The 24,794-nt window shown below is 41.1% G+C and overlaps 1 protein-coding gene across 1 annotated transcript in view; it reads right to left on the reverse strand.

Annotated features, from left to right (window-relative positions):
* The window catches only part of LOC113833774 (clavesin-1), a 196,655-nt gene that overhangs the window by 100,106 nt on the left and 71,755 nt on the right, over nucleotides 1-24,794 (reverse strand). Inside the window, exon 2 of the mRNA XM_035440024.1 lies at nucleotides 14,625-14,799. Coding sequence (XP_035295915.1) covers nucleotides 14,625-14,799 — 175 coding nt within the window. The remainder of the gene's footprint in view (nucleotides 1-14,624; nucleotides 14,800-24,794) is intronic.

Here is a 24,794-nt window from a genome sequence, read left to right on the forward strand (position 1 = left end):
GCTAGGTAACAACGAGGACCCTGAGAGACATCCATGGTTCTGCCTAGGAAGGGAAAAATAGACAAGATCTCCTGAATAAATTGGAAGGGGACGAGTGAAAGGAGTGGGATAAAGGGAAGAGAGAACATGAGGAAACAAGATGGTTAGGTTGCAGGAAGGACAGAGAAGGTGAGCAAGGAAAGTGATTTGTTGATAAAGGGAGTCACTATGGGGCTATCAAGAAACCTGGCACTAGAGAAATTCCCAGGAATCCACAAGGATGACCCCAGCTAAGACTCTAAGCAATAGTGGAGAGGGTACTTGTGGCCTTTCCTTATAATGAGATTGATGACTACCTTAATTGTTATCATAGAACCTTCATCCAGTAACTGATGGAAGCAGATGCAGAGATCCACAGCTAAGCACTGGAACAAGCTCCTGGAGTCTATTCGAAGAGAGGGAGGAGCGATGACATGACAAAAGGGGTCAAGACCATGATGGTGAAACCCACAGAAACAGCTGACCTGGAATATGGGAGGTCACTGACTCTGGACTGAGAGCTAGGGAACCTGCATAGTACTAAACTGGGCCCTCTGAATGTGGGTGATAGTTGAGTGGTTTGGGCAGTTTATGGGGGGAGGGCTACTGGCAGTGGGACCAGGATTTATCCTTAGTGCACGAACTGACTTTTTGGAGCCCATTCCCTAAGGAGTGATACGTTACTCAGCCTGGATACAGGGGGGTAGGGCCTTAGTCCTGCCTCAAGGTGATGTGACAGACTTTGTTAACTCCCCTTGGGAGACCTCACCATCTCTGAGGAGTGGATAGAAGGTGGGGTCAGGGGAAGCTGGGGGTAGTAGGAAGACGGGATGGAGGGGGAACTGGGATTGGTATGTAAGATAAAAAAGTTTGTTTTAAAAAATAAAAAATTAATGCTGGGTGGTAGTGGCACACCTTTAATCCCAGCACTCGGAGGCAGAGACAGGCAGATCTCTATAAGTTCAAGGCCAGCCTGGTCTACTAAGGGAGTTTCAGGACAGGCTCCAAAGCTACAGAGAAACCCTGTCTCAAAAATAAAATAAAATAAAAATAATAATAATAAGTAAAACAACAAAAAACAAAACAAAACAAGGGATAGTTAACAGTTCCTATAACTCTTAAGATACATAATGAATGAAGGTGAGCTGCAAACATTTTATATTGCATTGTAACTATTGTAGACAAAAATCCCTGATAGTCTACATGTGTCCATGTCTTTCATAGCGCTGGTTGAGTGTGACAGACTCTTCCCGATTGCTTAGGATCACAGCTGTGCACATCGCATCTGATGCTATGATACATGATTCTCTCAGGGAACTGTTGAATAGAAGCATCTACATAAAACAGCCCGAATTCTGCAGTTTCCAGGTTCAGAAGGAAACATTTACATGACCTGTGTTTCTTCTCTAGCTGCCAGCTAGGTAAGAAAGGTAGGGGTTGAGCTCATTGCCTTGGCCATTCTTAGCACATGTTCTTCCCTTGAGCAACACCCAGACAGCTGTTAATTTCTTAACTTTGCCTACATTGTGGATATACTAAGGAATCCACAAATTCATCATCAAGAATTATTGGTAAAGTGGGAGCAAGTCGGCTGAACCATATTAGTGCCAGCATGCAGCTGATTGTGGTGATTCTGTAGCTCTCGTATGATGCCGAAGATTCAATATTCTGTGGGATGCAATCACTCTGAAATTTCTTAAGGAATGTTTTACTGCATTGCTTTGTCTCCAAAGTTCCAAGTATAATTACCAAATTCTACATGGAGACACATAGAGTGTTAGACCATTTATGGAAACAACACACTCAAGACAAAACCCCAGGAATGTTGAGCTTCCCTGACTGACTTGGGAGCAACTGGGTCATTTGCGTTGGGGGGGGGAGATTAACCTGTGCTCTACGAAAACCAATCTGGTTTTGAAGAGAGGAAAGTGGCTGCTACCTTTGGTGTCAAAGTTTAACACACAGTACCTCTGGGTCATAACATCTGATATTTCTTGCTCTTCCACTAATTACTTGTATGTTTTCAGTTTCTAAAAATTTACCTGAGCTGTATATTTTGTGAATGTAACTTACACATTAATATTTCCACATATAAAACCAGATCCTTCTAATAAAAAACAGAGCCTGCATTTTGTACTGACTAAAAGGGGTTAGCAATGTTTAGTGGTCTCAATACATCTCAGGAGCCTCTCTGTCCAATCACCAGTACATCGACTGCTGGCTGCTTGCTGAGATGCTTGGAGATCTGACTGACAACCACAGCTTAAGGTGTGGATGAACAAGTATGGTTGCAGAGCTGACATATCAGGGCATATTTTCATCTGCATCCAGGAAGAAAGCATAAAGCCCAAGAACATCGTGGAGAAGATCGACTTTGACAGTGTGTCCAGCATGATGTCCTTCTCCCTTTAACTGCGAGCCTTTAATAAAGACTTGTTCACCCCATCACCACCACCACACATACACAAAAGTGTAAAATACCATGTACAGCTTCATGGCTTCAGAATGGCCATGGTAATTGGACAAAGACTCACTGAGATGTATTGAGTTTGAACAAGGCAAGTGCTTACTTGAGTTGATTCCTTAATCTAGCTATGTGATGTTTTTATTTATGTGTTCACTACAATAGCATGATTCTTAATTAAAAATATGGGCTGAAGAGGTGGCTAAGAGGTTAGAGCATTAGCTGCTCTTCTAGAGGACTCAGTTTTGATTCCTAGCACCCAAATAGCAGCTGCTGATCATCTGATATAACTCCAGTTCCAGGGGATTTGATGCCTTCTTTTGGCCTCAGCAGGCAATAGACAATAGGTGCAGACATAGATGCATATAAAACAGTCATGCATGTAAAATAAATACATTTACAAATTCTTTTAAAATTAAAAATACTCATATTTATATATACTTTGCCCAAAACCCTCCTTTCGTCTCTGACTTGATGCAAATCATTAGACAGTCTCATAGGATCTTAAGTTTACATGTCCTGTGGTTTTAGTTCATTTTCTATAACTATAGTAAAATGATCATTTATTATAAAGAAGAGAGCTTATTGGGTTTAATTTTGGAGGCAGAAAGCTCATGATCTGATGGTCCTATCACCTTAAGGGACCCGTTGACTGTATCACCCTCTGTGATAACCCAGTAAGGTCCCACAGGAGCCATACAGGGACAGTATCCCAATGACCTATTTGATCCCACTGAGTTCTGCTTCTTCAAATGAACTGTTATCTACTTTTACATCACCACACACAGGACCAACTTTCAATACATGAACCTTTGGAGAATACAACCAAACTATCTCTTGAAGCACAGAACTAATGCAATGCTCTGTAACACTTTTGTTGCCACACCTGCCCACTTCCCTCAGTGTTGTCTCATTAGGTAGCTTCACAATGAACCTTAACTTCACATCGGAACCTTGCCCTTCCACACTTTCATGAATCAAATTACCATATCTTCTCATTTGGTTACTGAATCACTTCCATTTCTTCTAGTTTAGAGTATTATCCTTCCTTATTGGTATTATTTAAGCTGACTTTTAATTGGTTTATTCAGTATTGCAACTTCTATTGTGGTTTTAATGTGAAATGAACACATACCACCCCCAACCCTGCTTATGAGTACTTAGTTCCCAGTGGCTGTCATTGTTTTGGGAGGTTGTAAGACCTTTGGAACTCGGGATCAGTCTAGAAAACACACACTTCTTGGGATGGGCCTTTGAAGGTTACAACTCAGCATAGAACAACTTCCACTGGCACCCTCTGCTTTCTGATCTGCCAAGATGATATCAGCAGCCATTGCCTGCGTCTAGATCTACAGATAGGGCAACTCTCTAGCTACACTGTTCCTGTCACAATGGAGGACTCATTTGGAAACAACAGGTTGACATAAACCTTTCTGACCCTCATTTGCTTCTGTCAGATAGTTTGATCATACTGATGAAGAAAGTAACTAAAACTCCTTCCTCACTCACAAGCTCCGAATGATCACCAGGGGAAATATCAACCTGCCACCTTGCTCCACTAACATATTTTCAGGTCATTGGATCTCTCAGATTCCCATGAATGAATGCACTGAAGTCCTTTCTGCTGTTTGTGAGCTGCAGGGTTAGAAGTGAATTCTAATTTTCTTTTCTACTGAGCTACACCTGGCTTCTGTGTCTTTGACTATAGTCCCCTCATTGCCTAAAATTCTTCCCTTCTGTCTTTACTCCCCTATTCCACACTCATCTGCTAAGAATGAGCTGAAGTGGTGGCATTGCCCAGGAAACCATTCCTGACTTCTTGGGGTTGTATTATTTTCTTCATCTGTGATTCTAGTAGCTCAGTGTTTTTTCTTCCTTTCCAAATGTTGTTTTGTATAATTTGTTTTTAGGTCTGCCTTTGCTTTGCACACACCCTTCCCAACATTAGAGATTGCGTGCTTAACCTTTGTGACTAACTACAGGTAAAGGCTGAGAGATTGTTTCTCCATGGACTGAACTGACTTGGAAGACTGTCTGGGTTTATAAAACAAAAGAGTCTGAAAGACCATTATCAAAAGCATGCCAGAGATAGACCTAGTTAACTGGAAGCATTTTAAATGGGCCACACTAGGTACATCAGGATCACCAGGCTGTCATTAGCTCTGATTATCTTCCTCAGTTTGATTGATGCTTAACAAGATAGAGCTTTTGAAGAGATGTTTTAATCCTCTAGTATTTCTATAATAATAGATTGCACTATTACAAATTCAGAATTATGGGTTTGTGGTGTGAGAAGGTAAAACATTGTTTGCTCAGAGTAAACATGTTCTTTTGAAAGACCCCTGCCCCTTAGCCCTTTCTTTCTCAAGTTTGTCTCCTCTTCCTCCTGTCCGCGGCTTCCCGGATCCCCACCCCCGGCGGCTTCCACTTCCCCCGCCACCCGCCGCCAGGTGGGCCGGCACGAGGGCGAGCACCAGGTGGGCCGGCACGAGAACAAACACCAAGTGAGCCGGCCTGGAGCTCTGCCCCTGAGCCCCCGCCCGATGAGAAACACTCCGTCCCAAGGTCTCCGCCCCCAAGGTCATCCATCTGGACGCGGAGGGAGGGGGAATTGAGTCTGTTGTACCAGACACCAGACCTTGAGAATATGCTGATCTGGAATGGCTCTGTGTCTCATTTGAACCATCCAATAGAAATGATTCTGTATTTCGCCTCATTTGAAAGACTCTGTGTTTCACCTCATTTGAATAACTCTGTACTTTGCCTCATTTGAATAACCCTGTATAGCGCCTCATTTACATTGACCAATGGGAATAGCTCTGTACAATGCCTCATTAGAATTATCCAATAGAATCCCTGCTCCTAGCTTGCGCCTTTTTCCCTATATAAGGACCCCTTTCCCTTGGCTCGGCGCGCTTGGCCTCACAGAAGCTAAGTCTCCCGGGTACCCGTATCTCCAATAAAGCCTCTTGCGGTTTTGCATCCAAGCTCGTGGTCTCGCTGATTCCTGGGTGCGGGTCTCCCTCTACGAAAGTACCTCTTCGGGGGTCTTTCACTTTGAGCATACACAGAAATTTAGAAGACACAAATTTATAAGCTTCTTTGTTCAAAAAATATTTTCTTCTTCAATTTTTTCTTAATATGCTTTAGTATACACAGTCAAAGATGTTGCAGACACTGATGCTGCAAGAGTCTTACAGGGAGAAGATGGATTTCAGCCCCATCCATCACCCAAGGCCAAAGCATTGTGACTGGACTTACTCTTCCACTACTAGGTGATAATGGAAAAGATCACACTACAGTAATAAAAATGAAGGCACCTCTGAGCAGGCAGGTAACACCATCTGTGCCTGAGTTATGGCAACACAGATAGACAAGGAACTTCCTTGTTTAGGATTAGTGACGAGCCTGGCTAGGTCCAGTGCTCAGAAATTCAGGTTTATGGATAAGCCAGGCAATGTAGACTTCAATTACACAAATACAGTACGGTCAGTGAATCTACAGACTACGCTAGTCTCTTCATGATTTTAGTACCACTTGGACATTCATGAAGAATGCACTGACTAGATACAGACACTTTTCATTTAATTTCTGCTATATACTTGTGAGATAGATATTGTTATGACACTACATTGTGGAGATGAAGAACTGGAACCCAGAGAGATAAGGACTTGTCTGAGATCAAGTGCAGAGACAATATCAAAGTCTAGATATGCTCTTACACACACCAATGTGTGGTCATACCTGCAACATCATCACCTAGAAATGTTTATGAAGGGTCAACTCTCAGTCTGTGTTCCAGAACTAAGAAATGAGAAAGTCTGGTAGAGAGTACAGTGCTGTGGGATAACTTGGTCAACAGGTGGGTATTATGTTTATAGCATGTGTTACAGAAGCAATTCTCAAGACTTAGTGTCTTACAAACCACACAGAGGACTGTTGAAGAATGAGAGCAGGGGCCATGCATCTGCATGAGAACTAGACCTTGAAAAGTAAGGACCTAGAAATAATGTTCCCTGAAGCCAGGTTAGCTTCGTCATCTCCTGTAAATCCCATTATTAGAGTATCCAGCCTACATTTGAAGAATACATGTGTCAGAATGTATTCCTAGGTCCTAGGATATGGACCACAAAGTGGAGACAGCCTACTGCTGATTGTAATGTACAGGATGCTTTTCCAAATTTCCAAGCATAGTATGGTCTATTCATTTATACTCAGGAACTGTCATGTTGCCCATGATGTGATGGATTTTCAAGGAGTTTACTCTTTCAATTCAACATGGCACTTTAGATTACCCAGAGCAAGTAAACACATGTGTTTTGGGAAAGGGGATGAAAAATAGAAAGGGAGTGGGGCAGTACTGAATGGCTATAACAAAATAGGCTGTAAGGAGATGGATGATTTGAGTTGGCCAAGGTTCTAAGCATTGTTTCAAATCTTCAACCATTGGGTTAAGACTTGAGGTGAAAGAGGAAAGAGATGGGACAATACCTCATTTTGATAAAATAATTGCCTTCAAGCACAAGGACCTTAGTTAGATTCCTAGAATCCAGGTATAAAGAAGGCAAGCATTTTGGTGCTCACTTACAACCCCATCATTGGACAGTTAAAGACAGGAAGATCCCTCAGGTTTACTAGCCAGGGAGTTCTAGATGAGTGGGTTCTAGGCCCGTGATAGGCTATGAGACCATGTCTCAAATGCAGGATGGATATATTCAGCAACAATACCTGAAGTTGTCCTCTATCTTCTACATACATACATACATACACACATGTGTGTACCAGTACACAAATGCACACACACACACACACACATACACACACACACACACACACACTAAAGGGAAACAGCTGTAGACTATTCTTTCCATAGTCTGGCTTAACCCTATCTGAAAGAGGTTGATTCAAAGTTGACTGAATGCTATGAAAACATCTTTAATACGATAACGAGTCACAGATACATATTGAACAAAGAGCTAATGACTTGGTAAAAACTATCTAGTTTGGTCAGGAAATAATGACATGAATAAGAAAATCAGAGAAAAACAAAACAAACAAATAAAAGAAAAACCAGAACAAAGCAAAACCCCAAAACCCAAACATTTCTTGGGTTCCCTCAACTGAGTGAAGAACAGGATGCTCTAAACCACACAAATATTTGAATCCAAGACAAGACATTTTGTAAATAGCCCCCGCCATGACAAGCATCTATTGAGCTTTCTGAGACATGAGCTGGCTGTACATTGAGAAAGACCAGGTGTTGACTGTAAGACTTGTGCTGAAATGACTGACAAGAATGAATTTCAAACTTAATTTTGAAAATGTTACAAAGCTCAGGAACAGGACTTTGATGTATGGCTCCTTCTGCCAGAATTCCTAAGTTCACTAAGAATCATAATATGCCGTGTGAAAATGGTCATGTGCAAATTGCTTTGAATTTGATTAAAATATGAGGAATTTTAATGAACAGACGGAATGGTTATTTAGTCTTGGATAACATTGCCCACATTTAAAAATCAGGGCAAACAGAGAGAAAGAAAGGACATGGAGTTGGGTGGGTGGGGTGGAGAGGATCTGAGAGGATTTGAGGGTGAAGAAACTGTGATCAAAATACATAATTTTTTCAGTAAATAAATCAGAGAAAGGCTTTTTCAGCATCTAGTGAGATGATCATGTGTTTTTTTTTCCTTAGTCTGTTTATGTGGTGGATTACATTGATGGATTTTGGTTTGTTGAACCATCCTTGCATCCCTACTTGATCATGGTGGATGATTTCTCTGATGTGTTCTTGGATTCTATTTGCAAGTATTTTATTGAGAATTTTTGCATCAATGTTCATGAGGCATATTGGTCTGTAGTTCTCTTTCTTAGTTGTGTCTTTGTGTGGCTTGGGTATAAAGGTTATTGTAGCCTCATAAAAAGAGTTTGGCAATGCCCCTTCTGCTTCTATTGCATAGAACAATTTGAGGAGTATTGGTATTAGCTGATCTTTGAATTTCTGGTAGAATTCTGCACTGAAATCATCTGGCCCCGGTCTTTTTTTTGGTTGGGGTACTTTTCATGACTGCTTCTATTTCCATAGAGGTCTGTTTAAGTTGTTTTTGATTATCTGTTATCTGTTCTTGATTCAATCTTGGTAAGTTATGTCTGTCCAGAAAATTGTCTATTTCTGAGCAAATTGAGAGCATGGGAAGAGGGGGGAGGGAGCTACGAGAATGAGAAGGGAAGAAGAGGAAGGATGCAGAGGTCATGAGGGAGCAGAAAGGTTGAGTCAGGTGAAGAATGGAAGAAAGCATATGTGATAGGTAGGGTTTTAGTTGGGGGGGATGGTAGGGAAGGAAGGGAGGGAGAGGGGAACTTGGATTATCGTGTAAATCAATCTTCTTTCTAGTTCAAATAAAAATGATAAGAGTTCTAAATAAAAAAAATTCAATTTTGTGGAGTACAGGTTTTCAAAGTATGACCTGAAGATTCTCTGGATTTCCTCAGTGTCCATTGTTATGTCCCCCTTTTCATTTCTGATTTTATTAATTTTCATGTTCTTTCTCTGCCTTTTGGTTAGTTTGGATAAAGGTTTGTCTATCTTGTTGATTTTCTCCAAGAACCAACTCTTTGTTACATTGATTCTTTGAATTGTTTTCTTTGTTTCTACTTTATCGATTTCTGCCCTCTGATTATTTCCTGGCATCTACTCTGCCTGGTGAATTTGCTTCCATTTGTTCTAGAGCTTTCAACTGTGATATCAACTCTCTGGTGTGACTATTTAGTTTCTTCATGTGAGCACTTAGAGCTATGAACTTTCCCCTTAGTAATGCTTTCAAAGTGTCCCATAAGTTTGGGTATGTTGTGTCTTCATTTTCATTGAATTCTAAGAAGTCTTCAATTTCTTTCTTTATTTCTTCCTTGACACAGGAATGGTGCAATTGTGTGTTGTTCAATTTCCATGAGTTGATAGGTTTTATGCAATTTGTGTTGTAAGGATTACCAGCCTACAATCCACACTACCAGAGAAGCTAGTAAACAAGGAGGACCCTAAGAGAGACATACATGGTCCCCTGGAGAAGCAGAAAGGGTCAAGATCCCCTGAGCAAATTGGGAGCATGGGAAGAAGAGGGAGGGAGCTAGGAGAATCAGAAGGGGAGAAGAGGAGGGATGCAGAGGACATAAGGGAGCAGAAAGGTTTTGTCAGGGGAAGAATAGAAGATAACAAGAATGGAGATACCATAATAGAGGGAGACATTTTAGGTTTACAGAGAAATCAGGCACTAGGGAAATGTCTGGAGATCTACAAAGATGACACCAGCTAACAATCTAAGCAACAGAGGAGAGGCTACCTTAAATGCCCTCCCCTGATAATGAGATTGATGACTGACTTATATGCCACCCGATAGCCCTCATCCAGTAGCTGGTGGAAGTAGAAGCAGACACCCACAACTAATCACTGAACTGAACTGGAATCCAGATGCAGAAAAGGACGAGTGAAGAGCAAAGGGGTCCAGACCAGGTTGGTGAAACCTACATAATCAGCTGACCTGAATATCAGGGAAGTCTTGTTCCCCAGACTGATAACTGGGAGACCAGTATGGTACTGATCCAGACCCCAGGAACATGGGTTTCAGTGAGGAAACCAGTACTTATCCCTAGCATATGTGAGGATTTTGGGAGCCCATTCCACATAGAGGAATACTTCCTGAGCCAAGACACTGGGGTGGGCCTAGGCCCTATGCCAAAGGATACGATAGATTCTGATGACACCCTATGGAAGGCCTCACCATCCAGGGGAGCAGAAAGGATATGTGATAGGTAGGGTTTTAGTTGGGGGGGGGTAGGGGAGGAGAAGGAGAGGGAACTGGGATTGTCATGTAAAACAATCCTGTTTCTAATTCAAATAAAAAATCTGGGGAAAAAATAGACAAGAGAGAAAAAATAAAACTATTGGAGTGAATTATTCAAAAATTCAGAGAAAGAAAAAATGGGTTCTCATAAATTGTATTTTAACTAAAATTCTTTGAGAAACCAGTCATACATAGTTAAGTAAACCAGAACAAGTTGGTAGTCTCGACACCATGTTCCCTCAAACATTTTTCTGAAAAGAAAAGTATATGGTAGTTTTACTGGTATCCTGAGACTGGATGATTCAGGGTAATTTCACATGGGAGAATATGATGACCCTTTAAACAGTCTTTGGGGATGTCAAGATATCTCAGGGGTAAAATGCTTGCTGCCCAGCCTGCTGACCTGAGTTTGAGCCCCAGGACCTACACAGTAGATGGGAAACAATTCCCACAAGTTTTTCTCTTGTTATGGTAAATGCACTCACCCTACATGTAAATAAATAAGCAATGAAAATATTTAAACTGCAATATTCTGTATGATTACCATAATTAATTTACCTATACCATAACAAAAGTCTTTCACACATTCAGGATTTTGGATTATATCCAGAGGCAAAATAATTACCTTCTGAAGTATAGAAATACAACTAAAAGACCCCAATTAAAGACTGGCATCAAGTTGCTATCCCAGTTCCATTACCTCAAAACTATGGAGCACCACCTCCACTTTGAGTTAATTGGGATTTGGGGTAACCAAGAAAAAACTCCAGGATAAGCAAAGGTTCTTGGTGTTCCATTGCAGGATATTCCACATGCCTTTTCATTATTCCCTCAGATGTTCTGTACACTGTACCCAGACACTGAGCGACACCTGGAGAATGGTTCAGATGGCAGCTGCCTCTTGGCCTCAGAATGGAGATATTAAGTTTACAGACCTTTCTAGGGCAGCCAGAATGCAGTGACTGGACAATGTGGAAATATTAATTCCCATATCCTTAACATTGGGGATGGCTCTGAAGGGTCACCGAGGTTCAGAACCCCTGAGCTCTGTCATGGAATAACCGAATCCTATAAGACAGCACCTTCCTTTTTATGTGCTTCCCTGAAAGCATTGTCTCCTGAGTTCCCTTCATGATAACCCCCCTTCACAGCCCTTCATCCCAGGAAAGCCAGACCTGGAATAATTGGCAATCTCTTTTAATGACTCCTGTAGAAAATTAAACAGATCAGAAACTCGGGCCTCTTGAACCAGATTGGAACATGAGATTCAGGACTGGCCAAAACCTTAATGTTTTACTGCCTTAAGAGTGAACTGTCTGAGCAAGCCTTCTTTTTTCTTCCTATTGGAATTACTTCCTTCATTACCTACATATGCAGGAGTGGCAACACACCCCATGGCCCTAAATTCTCCAAGGCCTAAACAGCCAGAAATCCTAGATCTACCCTGTAAACAGCTGAAATCCCAAACCCAATGGTAAAGCACCACAGCTGTTTTGACTATTCCCCTGAGAAGTCCATTTTCCAGCCAGACCCTAGGCAAGAGGGCAGACAGTGTAAATTTTGTAGGTTGAACATAGGCTGTCTTTCCCCTGCAAGCTCCTGAGGGTCTGTCAGATACCTGGGCATTTTTAAGCCTCTGTCAAACTGCATGGGAAGAAGACAGGATGTGGCTTCTCTTCTGTTGCTGATGATGCCCTTGTGTAGCTTTTCTTGTCTCTACTATAGTCATCTAGTACTATTGTGTAATTTCTCTTGATCCATAATAGATAACATTTAGAAACCTGGAGAACTGTTGCTATATAGCAATGTTGACCAAAAATGAGTGAATTTTTGTTCCTAGTTATAGCCTTTTCAACATATCATAAAGGCTCATGTTCAGCTCGAGATGAGAATAACCCCAATGAGGAAGAAAGGTCCCTAGGATAGATAGTGGTAACAGTCTCTAAATGATCCCAAAGTCAGAGAGAGGATAGCATGGTATGAAAAGTGACGAATTACTAGATAGAATGACTACCTACTCTAAGGCAAAAGCAGAATTGCATGGGGTCAACTCAGTAACTCCTTCATGTCCAAGATAGCATGCTTATTAAAAGCACAGTATTGAACCATCCATATCCTAGGTCAGTGGATCAAACTGTGGGTCATGACACCTTTGGAGGGTCAAATGACCCTTCACAGAGGTTGCCTAAGACCATCAGAAAACACAGCCATTTACATTATGATTCATAACAGTAGAAAAATCACAACTATAAAATAGTGGCAACAAAAACAGCTTTATGGTTGGGGTCACCACAACATGGGAACTATATTAAAGGGTCACAACATTAGGAAGGTTGAGAACCACTGTCCTAGATGGAGGAGCTATACCTTAATCTAGCTTCCTTGGGATCATACTCTTCCTGCCCCATGAAGGGTCTATCACTTTCTCAGGATCCCAAGGCCTAAGTAGACAGAGTTGCACCCCTATTTAGACAGTTTGAATCCAGAACATTCTGATGCCTTCTCATAGTCAAAGTGACTTGTTTTGCCCTGTAAAAGGAAGCCCAGTTCTCTGGAGATGAGGTGAGCACATGCCTTGTTCCCTCTGATCTTACAAATCTCTCCTCATCCCAAGAGAGGCTACCCCCTCACTGGAGCTACAGGACACTGTGCCTTTCATCTTGGACTCTGACACATGGAAAGTGAAGACCTCAAAGGGACCCATCCTGAACTACTGAGGTTCATCAGATATTTCCTGGGACAATAGCTCAGCTTTATATATAGGTTCACTCACAGGTATAGTTTTGACTCAGGAAGACCTGCACCAGTCTAGTAAGGTTAACAAGGGGCCTGCTGTGTAATCCACACATTTTTCAGGTAGAAAAATTGGAATGAGGGGCTGACTAGAGGACTTTTTTTTTCTGGGGAAAATCATATAAAAGAATATAAGTCAAATCACAGCAATTCACATATTTAAAACCATCTTTTTAAAAGAAAAGACAGAAGCGTGTGCAGAAATTCCTGGAAATAATGGCCAGCCTAATTATGAGCATGAGGTAGGTAAATCTTGAAGCTTAAAATCTCCTTTAGCAAAAGACTAGAGAGAAGCTCTATTAAGAGGAGGTAGGGAAAGCTGTCACAGGCAAGGCTACTGATGGTCAAGAATGAGCTCTGTTTCTTTAAGCCAACAAGGGAAGCTGCATGTGTGGTGATTGTACATGCAAAGGTAGCTAAGCTATGCCCACAATGCACAAGGACAGTTTAGCATTCTTGGGACCATGTGCACGGGCGGGCTGTTCCTCTTCTGAAATGTCAGATCTACTCCTCTGGGAAAACAGGAAACCATTTTAATAACATAAAATCCATTCAATAGGCCTATGTTCCTCAGAGGCCTGTGAGGGCTATATTTGCTAGAGGCCAAATAAGGACAAGTCACAGCTGAAGAAATGGGACCATCAGTTCCTTGTGGGTGGTGGACTCTTGGATTCTGAGGAGCATGTGGAATTGACCTGAAAGTATTCACAGCCTGTGTTTTGCTGTGTAGCCACATATTAAGGAACTAGTCACTCCTTTGAGTAAACCTTTCTATCAAATTAAGAAGGGGTGTGAATTTTACCTATGCCGATTTTTGAAAGCCTGGAAATTTTGCCTTTAATTATGTATATGATCATGTGTCACCTAAGGATGTTAAGCAGCGTTTCTGAGTTAGGTACTTTTCAGAGAACCACTGACCCTTAAAAGCTCACTGCTCTGGGAGATGAGGGGACTGCTGAATGTCCCTGAAAATTGCTCTAAACACAAAAATCTCTTCCTCAAAGGACCCATTCTGACAACAGATTATATAAACTGCCTGCTAGGCTTCCTTTGTTCACAGGGAAGCAATCTACTTTAATACCCACACTGCAGCACAAAGCACTCTTGGAAGTAAAGAGCCACAGGGCCCACTTCTGGGGCTCAAAACTGCTTCTGGAGACCCAGGGAGTTCCCCACACCACCTCTGTAGGATAAGATCACAAAGCAGACTCTTCTTAGTTGTTAATTTGTAAACTCCATGGATTTAGCCAAACATTTCCAGGCTCTAGTTATTGTTCTGGCAGGTAATTTGTGCCTGTAGTAACAGCAATTTAATGTTATTAATGAAAATGAAAGCTAATTAGGAATAACAAACATATAAGCTCAGGCTAAGGGGAAAATAGGAAGAACTCATGGATGAATTTTATTCCTATTTCTTTTATCCACTTGAAAGGACAGACAGATAAGACTTTGGTTGAAATAATCAGCAAAAAGTACTGTCAACCACATCTAGCATCACATCTTGTTGAACATACCTGCAACCCTTCAATGGCCAGCTTAAGGATAGAAGGTGTCAATTTGGAGGCTTGTTTGAAGGAAAAATTACTCCAGTCTATAATTAAAATGAAACCATTTATCTGAAGCTCAGGATCTTCAATAAGGACTTCCAAGGACAGCAGAATGGCACGAAGGATGTCTGTGAAGGAGTTCCTGTGGCCAGAACAGAAAGGAGAGCATGTGTGAGTCTAGAGAGTTGACAGATGGCACACTGTAGTGAGTCTGCTGTCCTTACCCTACTGCCCCATGAATTCTGCATGCCAAGTCACATTGAGGTTCTATATGCAGAATTAATTAAAATAATTTGCTAAACATCAGGACCAGTCCTTCAAGATGGCCAGGATAGGTGTTTCCCTTTGATTTAGTCACAACAGCACCTTAGACTTAGTGGAATGTCATTCTTTTGCATCCCGTGGCTCTCTGTACTCAACTTCCACTGCATCACTGCTCACGCCTTGCAGAAACATCCCTGTGCCCAACTTCCCATGCTCTGATACCCACAGGGAAAGGGCTGGGCTGCAAACCTGGCAGTATCTTCAGTACCTAGACACTCAATGAATCACTGATGAGCAAACTGAGTGAAACCTCAGTCACGGGTGCTTATTTGGGTTAAGTATCTTTTATTTCTTTTCTATGCTAGAACCTTGTAGAGAGTATAAAATCACCCATACTATTGTTGCTGTATTTTTAGTATTGATTCATGGGAAACAAAAAATAAAGCAGGAAGAACAGTTTATTTTCATTTAAGGGCTACAGGTTGTGATTCAGAAGGGAAATCTCTTTGAGTACATCAGTAACTATGACAACCGGCAGACAAATACAAACTAGGGTGATAGCTCTTCAGGGCGGTATATAAGCCTCCACATTACAGGTCCAAATCACTGCTGACTTTGATTTAAATAGTTTTCAGACATGATGAAATGATAACATAGGCACTTGCAAATGAGGTGAACTGAAAATCTAATGTCACAAGATCTTTATAATCAGTGTCTTTGATGAGCTAGAAGATATAAGTCTCGATGTCAAATGTCTGTAAATTCATTCTATGACTTTCTTCAGGCTTTCATTAAAGCCAGAAGCTGGGTCATGGGGTCACTGTCAAAAGATTGGATTGCTAAGAAGATCAATGTGGTTTTGAACCCTAACCATAATGCCTGCGGAACAACGTTTGACCGTATATGATTGAATAGAAGGCCAGTGACTTACTACATACACCCCAATCATAAGCTCAGAGTTCTGTTTCACTCTTGTAGTTATGTTAGTTGCCATGTCTCTACTTTCAAAGATAATAGTAGGAGGGTGTCGGAAATGAGCTACATGAGTTGAGAGAGGTTGATACCACTTGTTCATCTGGGAAGCATGTATGAAGAGATGATGGCTTGGGATAAACCTGAAATAAACAGACTTGGGGTAGATAATTCAGATAATGAAGAATGCGATATTTCAGTACTGAAGAGAGACCTAAATAAAAATAAACAGCCCACTCTCTTTCTGCTCTTCGTAAAAGTTCTTTTTCTCTGATACCCAGCTAACATGTTCCTTCCCTTGACATATCCACTTAGATCAGACCTGGTATATGGGGGTTGGTAAGTGCTCAGAGCTACCCATATCATACACTTTCAATTGTGATAACATTATGCTTATGGACCTGTATGACCACCACAGGGAAATAGTAGCTCTTGGTGCTTTTCTTATCATTATTGTTTTCTTTTTAAAAACACCACCTGTTTTAGAGATACTGTGGACTTAGAAACTCAGGGTAAGTTTTAATGGAGTTGGTTTTGCTTGTGGCTTGGATTTCAGTTGGCACAGTCACCAGACAACTTACGTCAGAAATACACCTTTGTCTTATGAAGAAATACTGACTTAAGGAGAATATGGAGCCAAAACTATGTGTTCAGGCAATGCCAAATGGTGCTGTAAAATACCCAATGGCCAGCTGAAAATGGCCATTTGGGAACCAGGGAATCTGAGCTTGGATAAGCAAAGCTAGACATACAACCAGGGCTGAGAATCCAAGTCTTCCATAAATCCTATATGCAATATTGAAGGTGAAGGGAGAAGAATTAGAAAAACAATAAAGGTGAAAAGTTTAAGAGAGAATGGTTTAATAAGAAGAAGAGAATGTTCTTGTGCATGAAAAACTGTATTTCAAATCACTAACTCCAAGTTCTCATGTCCTACCTGTTTATTAAGGACATAACTTCTATCTATGTGATTTCCTTGATTGATGGCATGTACACAGACAAAAATGTTGCCAGTTTTTAGCCTTGTTCTTCAAGGACCTGACATGTCATCCTGTTCTCTTTCCCTTTTACTATGTCTTGGTCAAGCTGTAGCACAGCTGGAATGATAGATTGAGAAGGAGACACCGGGCGTTGGTGGCGTACGCCTTTAATCCCAGCACTCAAGAGGCAGAGGCAGGTGGATTTCTGTGAGTTCGAGGCCAGCCTGGTCTCCAGAGCGAGTGCCAGGATAGGCTCCAAAGCTACACAGAGAAACCCTATCTCAAAAAAGAGAGAGAGAGAGAGAGAGGGAGAGGGAAGAGAGAAGAGAGAGAGAGAGAGAGAGAGAGAGAGAGAGAGAGAGAGAGAGAGAATGAGACACACACAGGACAGTGAAACCCAGCCAGCTGTCAGGTCTCCCTTAGGAATAAGAAAGGCTTGACTCAGCCTTGCCTGAATAAACTCCCCAAAGACAGAAGATCAGGAATAAACAAATGCTTTTTAAACTATTGGGTGTTTTGGCATGGTTTGTTGTGTGTCAATAACTGTCCAAGACAAGAGAGTGATTTTAAAAACCAGGGCACATGTGAGGTTAAGGAGAATTGGGAAGGAGAAATAACCAACATGTTCACAAGGAGGTCTTGTTGTTAGCTGTTTTTTTGATTGATTTTCTGAGATTAGGTCCTACTCTGAATCCCAGAATGGCTTCAAATTTCCAGTCTAACTATCTCTGTCTCCCAAATTCTGGGAATATAAGTGTGAACCACTATTTTCAGCCACAGAGTACATCCTGAGGGAGTTTTGAGAGAGAGGGAGTAGAGAGAGAGAGAGAGAGAGAGAGAGAGAGAGAGAGAGAGAGAGAGTACTTTAGTTGATAGTTGAAGATGGGATTTTATAATCATGAAGATATTTAGTAAATTAACTATTTTCTACTTTATTTTAATTCTTAAGTAAAAGATGTATCTTCTCCCAGGGCATAGTCACTCATGTCCACTTCTAAAACAAAACTAGAATTCAGAGCCATCATCGGCAAGAAGAATGATGTTACATATATGAGATGATACTAAGAGTAACATAAAAGGATTGTGGACTCAGTTTCCCTTCCAAAAATTCACATGTTTCACTTTTATAGATGGGCAGGGAAACAGCAGACGGCCAGGTGTTAGGAGGCACCACTGTTACTGGAGTGTGTGGTCTTGCCACTAACCTTACCTGGAAATATACCCTCCCTGAGTTCTTGGTTTCCTCAAAAAAATTTCCCCTTCCTCTTTCCTTTTTGTAACATGCTTCACTTGTGAAATACTCCTAGCTATTTGGAATTTAAAGTCGACACCAAACTACAGAATTTATGTAGATAATCCAACCTGGAGGATGTGGAGCATAATTGTCCACTCCATAAATATACTGGCTGATCATAGTGACTCCTTTCTGAAGAGTAGAGTAAGGAGAGGAGGTGCTGCACAACAGGGAAATCTGGGGACACAGCTTGAGCCAGGGGACCACGGGTGGTATCACCAAAGAGAAATTACAAAGCATTCTTTCTTGCAATGATGTTAAAAATGATACTTTATTTCTAAAACTGTCCTCCCCCACATCATACTGTCAGACCAATAATGAAGAAAACACTAAACACATTTCACTTGAAGGACATTTCATGAAACAGATGACCAACAGTACTTCTCACAATTGTGAAGTGTGTCAAATCACAAGGAAATGCTGAGCGATTGTCACAGTTAAAAGGACTCTAAGGAGACACGACTGCTAATGTAACATGGTCTCTTGAGTAGGATCCTGAGATAGAAGAGACACTGGTAAAAAACTGAGGCAATCTGAATGATGTGTGGAACATAGTGAGTAGGAGTAGCTTAATGTGGGTCTTTAGTTTTGACAAATACTGCAGACTAAGACATTAATCCAGACAAACCAGTTGCATGCAGCACAAGAGTAACTCTCAATGGTGCCCTCCCCATAATTTATAAGTCTAAGATTATTACAAATACAGTTATTTTTAATACAACAGGCCTGCTGGAGCTTGTGGCCTGTCACCATGAGTCTTCATGCTCCAATAAGGCTTCTAGCCAAACCAAAATGGCCATAAGCAGTTCAACTTAAGGCAAACTGTGGTTGTAAGAACAAAAGTCATTTTCAGAGTGTCTTCACCAGATGAATTGTTTAACATGGATTGTTTAATTCTAATAACCCAGAGGAAAAAGATTAATTTTTGCCTGCAATCACAATTAGATCAGAATATTTTAGCATGTGTTTCAGAACGAAATAACAGATGAAAATTGATATTTGCATTTCATCCATGCTTCCCATAATTTGCATAGCTTTTGTATTGTCAGAGTTTAGTGTGAAAATTTTAACCTCCTATGAAAGCACTATGTGAAGGGTAAATTGCCAATCAAATGTAAGGAATTATCCTAAAAAGGGAATTTTGAAATATCCTCATAAGGATTTTTATTAACTAGGATGTAGCAGTGGGTTTTAACAGTACTCTCCATCATACTGAGACCACCTAGAGACAATGAATATAGCTCATTTTAAGGTTCTCTTGGAGACATGCATAGTCCCCCTGAGAAGGGGAAAGGCACAAAGTCTTCTGAGCTAATTGGGAGCATAAGAGAGGCAGATGGAGCTAGAAGAAAGAGAGGGGGAGAGCAGGAGAGGAGAGGAGGACATGAGAGAGCTGGAAGATTTAGTCAGGGGAAGAATTGAGGAGAGCAAAAAAGAGATACCACAATAGAGGGAGCCATTATAGGTTTAAAGAGAATTCTGGCACTAGGGAAATGTCCAGAGATCTACGTGTCTGACCCCAACTAACAATCTAAGCAGTGGTTGAGAGGCTACCTTAAATGCTCTTCTCTGACAATGAGATTGATGACTACCTTATATGCCACCCTACTGCCTTCATCTAGTAGCTGGTGGAAGCGGAAGCAGATATCCACAGCTGAACACTGAGATGAACTCTGAAATCCAGTTGCAGAGATGGCAGAGTGATGAGCAAACGGGTCAAGACCAGGCTGGAGAAACCCACAGAAACAGTTGACCTGAACAACTGGTTGCTCATAGACCTCAGACTGATAGCTGGGAAATCAGTATAGGACTGTTCCGGACCCTCCTGAAGAAGGAAGTCAGTTTGGAGGTCTGGAAAATCTATGGGGCCTCTGGTAGTGGATCAGTATTTACCCCGTATATGAATGGACTTTGGGAGCCCTCTCCACATGGAGGGATACTCTCTCAGCCTAGACACACTGGGGATGGTCTAGGCCCTGCTCCAAATGATATGGCAAACTTTGAAGATTCCCCCATGGAAGGCTGCGCCCTCCCTGGGGAACATAAAGGGATTGAGATGGGGGAGTGGGGGGCAGGGGCGGAAGGGAGGAGGGGAGGGAACTGGGATTGACATGTGAAAGAAGCTTGTTTCTAATAAAAAAATTAAAATAAAGGTTCTCTTGTTGTGTTTATAGTTTTATCATTGCTTAACATCACCATTTAGGGCTTTAAAATCTACTACAAGTGAGAAACAAAATAGTGTAAAATCGTGGTTACGAATTAGAAGATGTTTAGTTTTCAAGAACTGACTCATTTGTCATTAACTTTGTAGGAGAGATTCTAAGACTTCAATCCCAGTGCTTGACCCATATAAGAAAAAGAGGTCATGTGAGCAGATAACCAGGTAGGTGTGTGATGGGATTGTAAATAATCCCTGTTCTCAGGAAGAACGGGAGAGAACTTCTCAGCCATTTACATAACCACATTGCATATTCCTGCAGTAATTTTTCTGTTGCAGCAAGAAGTCATTAATATTTACAATTAAAGTTCTCATGTAAACTCTAATATTGACTGAAAATTGTGACTGAATGTCTATGAATGTTTTCCTTAAGAATTTTAAAGGTCACAATAAACCACTGGGTAATGCCAAACATGGTTCTTATATAGTAATAGAAATAGTTATCTACGCACTCTTGTATATTTCATCATTCCATTTAAGACTCCCTTCAAATTAGCCACTGTCCTGATAGTGTGGCGTTGGACAACAAGGAGAAGACATATGCAGTGGAGCTCCTCTGGTTTGGCCTACAGGCAAATAAGAGCCCTATTGACATGATGGAAAATTGGACTGTGCCCTAGGGAGGTGCCCCTATCACTTCCCACACAAGCAAACACCCTTGGAGAATGAAGTTCAACAAGAGGCAGCTTCTTCCATGTGCAAAAGCATTTTTCAAAGAGAAATGCGCAGTGGATATTTTTGAGTGGGGAAGCATCTGGACTGCATGAGATGTGGGGATAATCTTCCTGATGACCATGCTTCAGTGATGGCAGAACAATGAGAAGTATCAAAAACTCAAGTTTCTTCTTCTTTTAGGCCCAAGATTCTTTGGAAAATGGTCTGGAGTTTGGGTGATACACTCTCTTAGGTAGATTCTGACAATTCCTATGTGATTTGGCAATGCCATTGTTCTATGTGTTATTGTCTTCCTAAGCCTGTTAATCCACACTCTTCAATGTGACAATGAAAAATAAAAATGTCTAAAAATATTAGTGTTGAGAAGGTTGTTAACAAAACAATTTGGCTTCTCTATAGCAGGGTTAATATGAACAGAAGTTGAATCTTAAATTTACTCTACTAAGTTTTAGTTAGAAATTCCAACTTTCCTAAAAGAGAGAAGAGAACAGAAAGCAGAATCCTAGATTCTGCCCCACAATATGATAGGATAATCTTCTCAAAAGGATAAAGGAAGGAAGGGAAGAAGTGAGGAGGAGGCATACTAAGGAAATAAAGAAAACTACAAAAATTCATTTCTTTTAGTTTCATACTATTTTGGTAAGTATAGAACACTTTTGAATTTGTGTTAGCATAAGGACAAGTTTCCTTGTAATACCTGAATATTTAATTGCTTATTGATATGAGTAATTACAGTATGAGAAACCCACCTTCAGATACAGTCGCAGGTGGAATAACATCTTGAGTCCTATGTAACATCTTATAGGACACAAAAGTCAAGTTCCAGAATGTGGAGTTGTAGAAAAGAGGCGGGTTAGTGTTTTATCTACTTTCTTAATTGTGGGTTCAGTTCCAATTACAAAGACTTACTTAGCATGGTATGTGGCTTAGAAAAATAACTGAGTCAGTGCTAAAGCCATCTGTATAAAGCATGACAACAGTCCTGTGCCACAACACAACCACTGTTTTCTGAAGACAGAACACAGTCTAATCTGATAACAGGGCCCTGGTTTTGAAATAGTGCAGACAGAAGAGGCAATTCAGGCATCACGAAGATGGAAAGGAAATGGGAGGTGGGCTCTTATTGGGGAGGAGAGGGTATAGTCCAGAGAGAGGAATATATGGTAAATAACATTGAGAATATTTGAAAAGTCCATAGGGAAACATTTTATAAGCTTAAGTAAAAATACATATATAACAAAACCCCTAGCACCAGGCATGGAGAACCTCATTTTGAATTGTTGGGGAAAGTCTTCAAGAGACTCGCACAACAACATATAGGCCATTGCTGTTGTCTTGGTTGCCTCCCAGGGATTGGAGGTGAGGCCATATTGCTGAAGACACTGCACACTCTGGACATAGAACTTGGAGGATTCAAAATGCAATTGATCTAGAAGCACCCTCCATGATGACTAGCTCCTGTGGTATTGGAAGGTTTCTGTGCAAGCTGCCAAGAGGGGAAAGCAATTGATAATCCTACCCATCTGTAAAATCTGTGAACTACGACAATACCAGCTTGGCAGGATATCCCTAGTCATACAATAGTAGTACCATTATCCTTAGAGAAGTCAACAGATATCTAATTGGAATTAAGTCCCATTAGATGTGAGGGAATTTACGCCAGGTAATATAAAACTAGACAACTACTTATGGCTGGAGGGATCATAGACCTTAGAGGAGAACCTAAACCAATAACATTTTTACATGTATTCTCAACATTTATCCTTATACTCAGAGATGTAGCCCATCCAATTCTATTAAAAAATGCTGGCTGGCCTGAGCTTGGGCAGGTCTTATGCAGGTAACCATAGCTGCTGTGAATTCATGGATACAGTGATCCTTTAACTCTCACCCTTCATTAAAGAAGCTTCTTTTGTAGCAGACACAGGTTACTACAGAGAGCAATGACTAAAGAAATGCAGATAATGAGGGTTACTGTGAACTGAAGGGTGGGTCAGCCCTAAGTCAGGATTAGTGCAGCTCTCAGATCTCACCAGAGAAGTTTCTTTGTGCAGTGGATGGAGGTTAACACAGAAACTCATAACTGGTCAAAGTGCAAGGAATAAGTAACTGTGAGAAATGTAACATCTACATTTAGTCAGAAATATAACATCTATATAACATCCCTCCCCAAGGCTCAAAAACCATAGAGGAAAAGGAGGTGGAAAGCTTATAAAAGCCAGAAGTCATGGAGGACCAGAGAAAAAGGAGTGTCTTCTGGATATGACAGAGCCATTTCACTCATCAGCTAACAGTACCTGTGGTTGCCAAAATTGCCCAAAAAGGACTGGAATAATAACACCAGTTAACATTCCAGTGTAGATGGGGAAGCCTTCACCCAGCCACACCTTAATTGAAGAGCTATAAGCATTTGATGACTCTTGAGAGAGCAGAATCAGTCTTCTCCAGACACAAACCCCATGATGTGTTACCCAAGTGGCATTCATTTCTAAACATATGTGCATAAGAGCAATGTTAAATGAACTCAGAGAGCTTGGTTTTTTAAACAGCATAGGTGTGTAACAAAATAATTATAGAAAAGGCTGGAAATTTGAAAGAAGGGAAAGGACTGAGAGTCAAAGGGAGGATGGAAATTACATAATCACAGTACTTATGTGTGAAATTCTCAAAACAATAGAAATTTTAATTTTAAAGTTTTATATGAAAAGGAAAAAGCATAAAAGGATACTAAGAATGACACATAAGAAAGTGTTCAACATCCTTAGCCATCAGGGAAATGCAAATCAAAACAACTCTGAGATACCATCTTACACCTGTCAGAATGGCTAAAATCAAAAACACCAATGACATTATGCTGGAGAGGATGTGGAGAAAGGGGAACACGTCTCCACTGCTGGTGGGAGTGCCAACTCGTACAGCCACTTTGGAAATCTGTATGGCGATTCCTCAGGAAAATGGGAATGAGTCTACCACAAGATCCAACAATTCCATTCTTAGGCATATACCCAAAAGAAGCACATTCCTACAACAAGGACATCTGTTCAACGATGTTCATAGCAGCATTATTTGTAATAGTCAGAACCTGGAAACAACCTAGATGCCCCTCAACTGAAGAATGGGTAGAGAAAATGTGGTACATTTTCACAATGGAGTACTACTCAGCGGGGGTGGGGGTGGGGGGAGGAACAATGGAATCTTGAAATTCACAGGCAAAAGCATGGAACTAGAAGAAACCATTCTAAGCGAGGTAACCCAGTCACAAAAACACAGGTATTGTATGTACTTACTCATATGTGGATTTTAGACATAGAGTAAAGGATTGGCAGCCTGCAGCCCAGGCTGCTGGAGAGGCTGGTAAACAAGGAGGACTCTAAGAAAGACATACATGGTCCCCTGGAGAAGGGGAAAGGGACAAGATCTCCGGAGGAAATTGGGAGCATGGGGGGAGGGGAGAGGGAGCTAGGAGAATGAGAAGGGGAGAAGAGGAGGGGTGAGGAAGACATGATGGGACAGGGAGGTTGAGTTGGGGGAAGAACAGAAGAGAGCAAGATAAGAGAGAATAGAATAGAGGGAGACATTGTAAGTTCAAAGAGAAATCAGGCACTAGGAAAATGTCTGGAGAGCTACAAAAATGGCACCAACTAGCAATCTAAGTGACAGAGGAGAGGCTACCTTAAATGCCCTCTCCTGATAATGAGGTTGATGACAAATTCATATGCCATCGTATAGCCTTC

Source organism: Cricetulus griseus, chromosome 2 (assembly GCF_003668045.3).
Source record: "Cricetulus griseus strain 17A/GY chromosome 2, alternate assembly CriGri-PICRH-1.0, whole genome shotgun sequence".
In the NCBI taxonomy this organism is placed as follows: domain Eukaryota; kingdom Metazoa; phylum Chordata; class Mammalia; order Rodentia; family Cricetidae; genus Cricetulus; species Cricetulus griseus.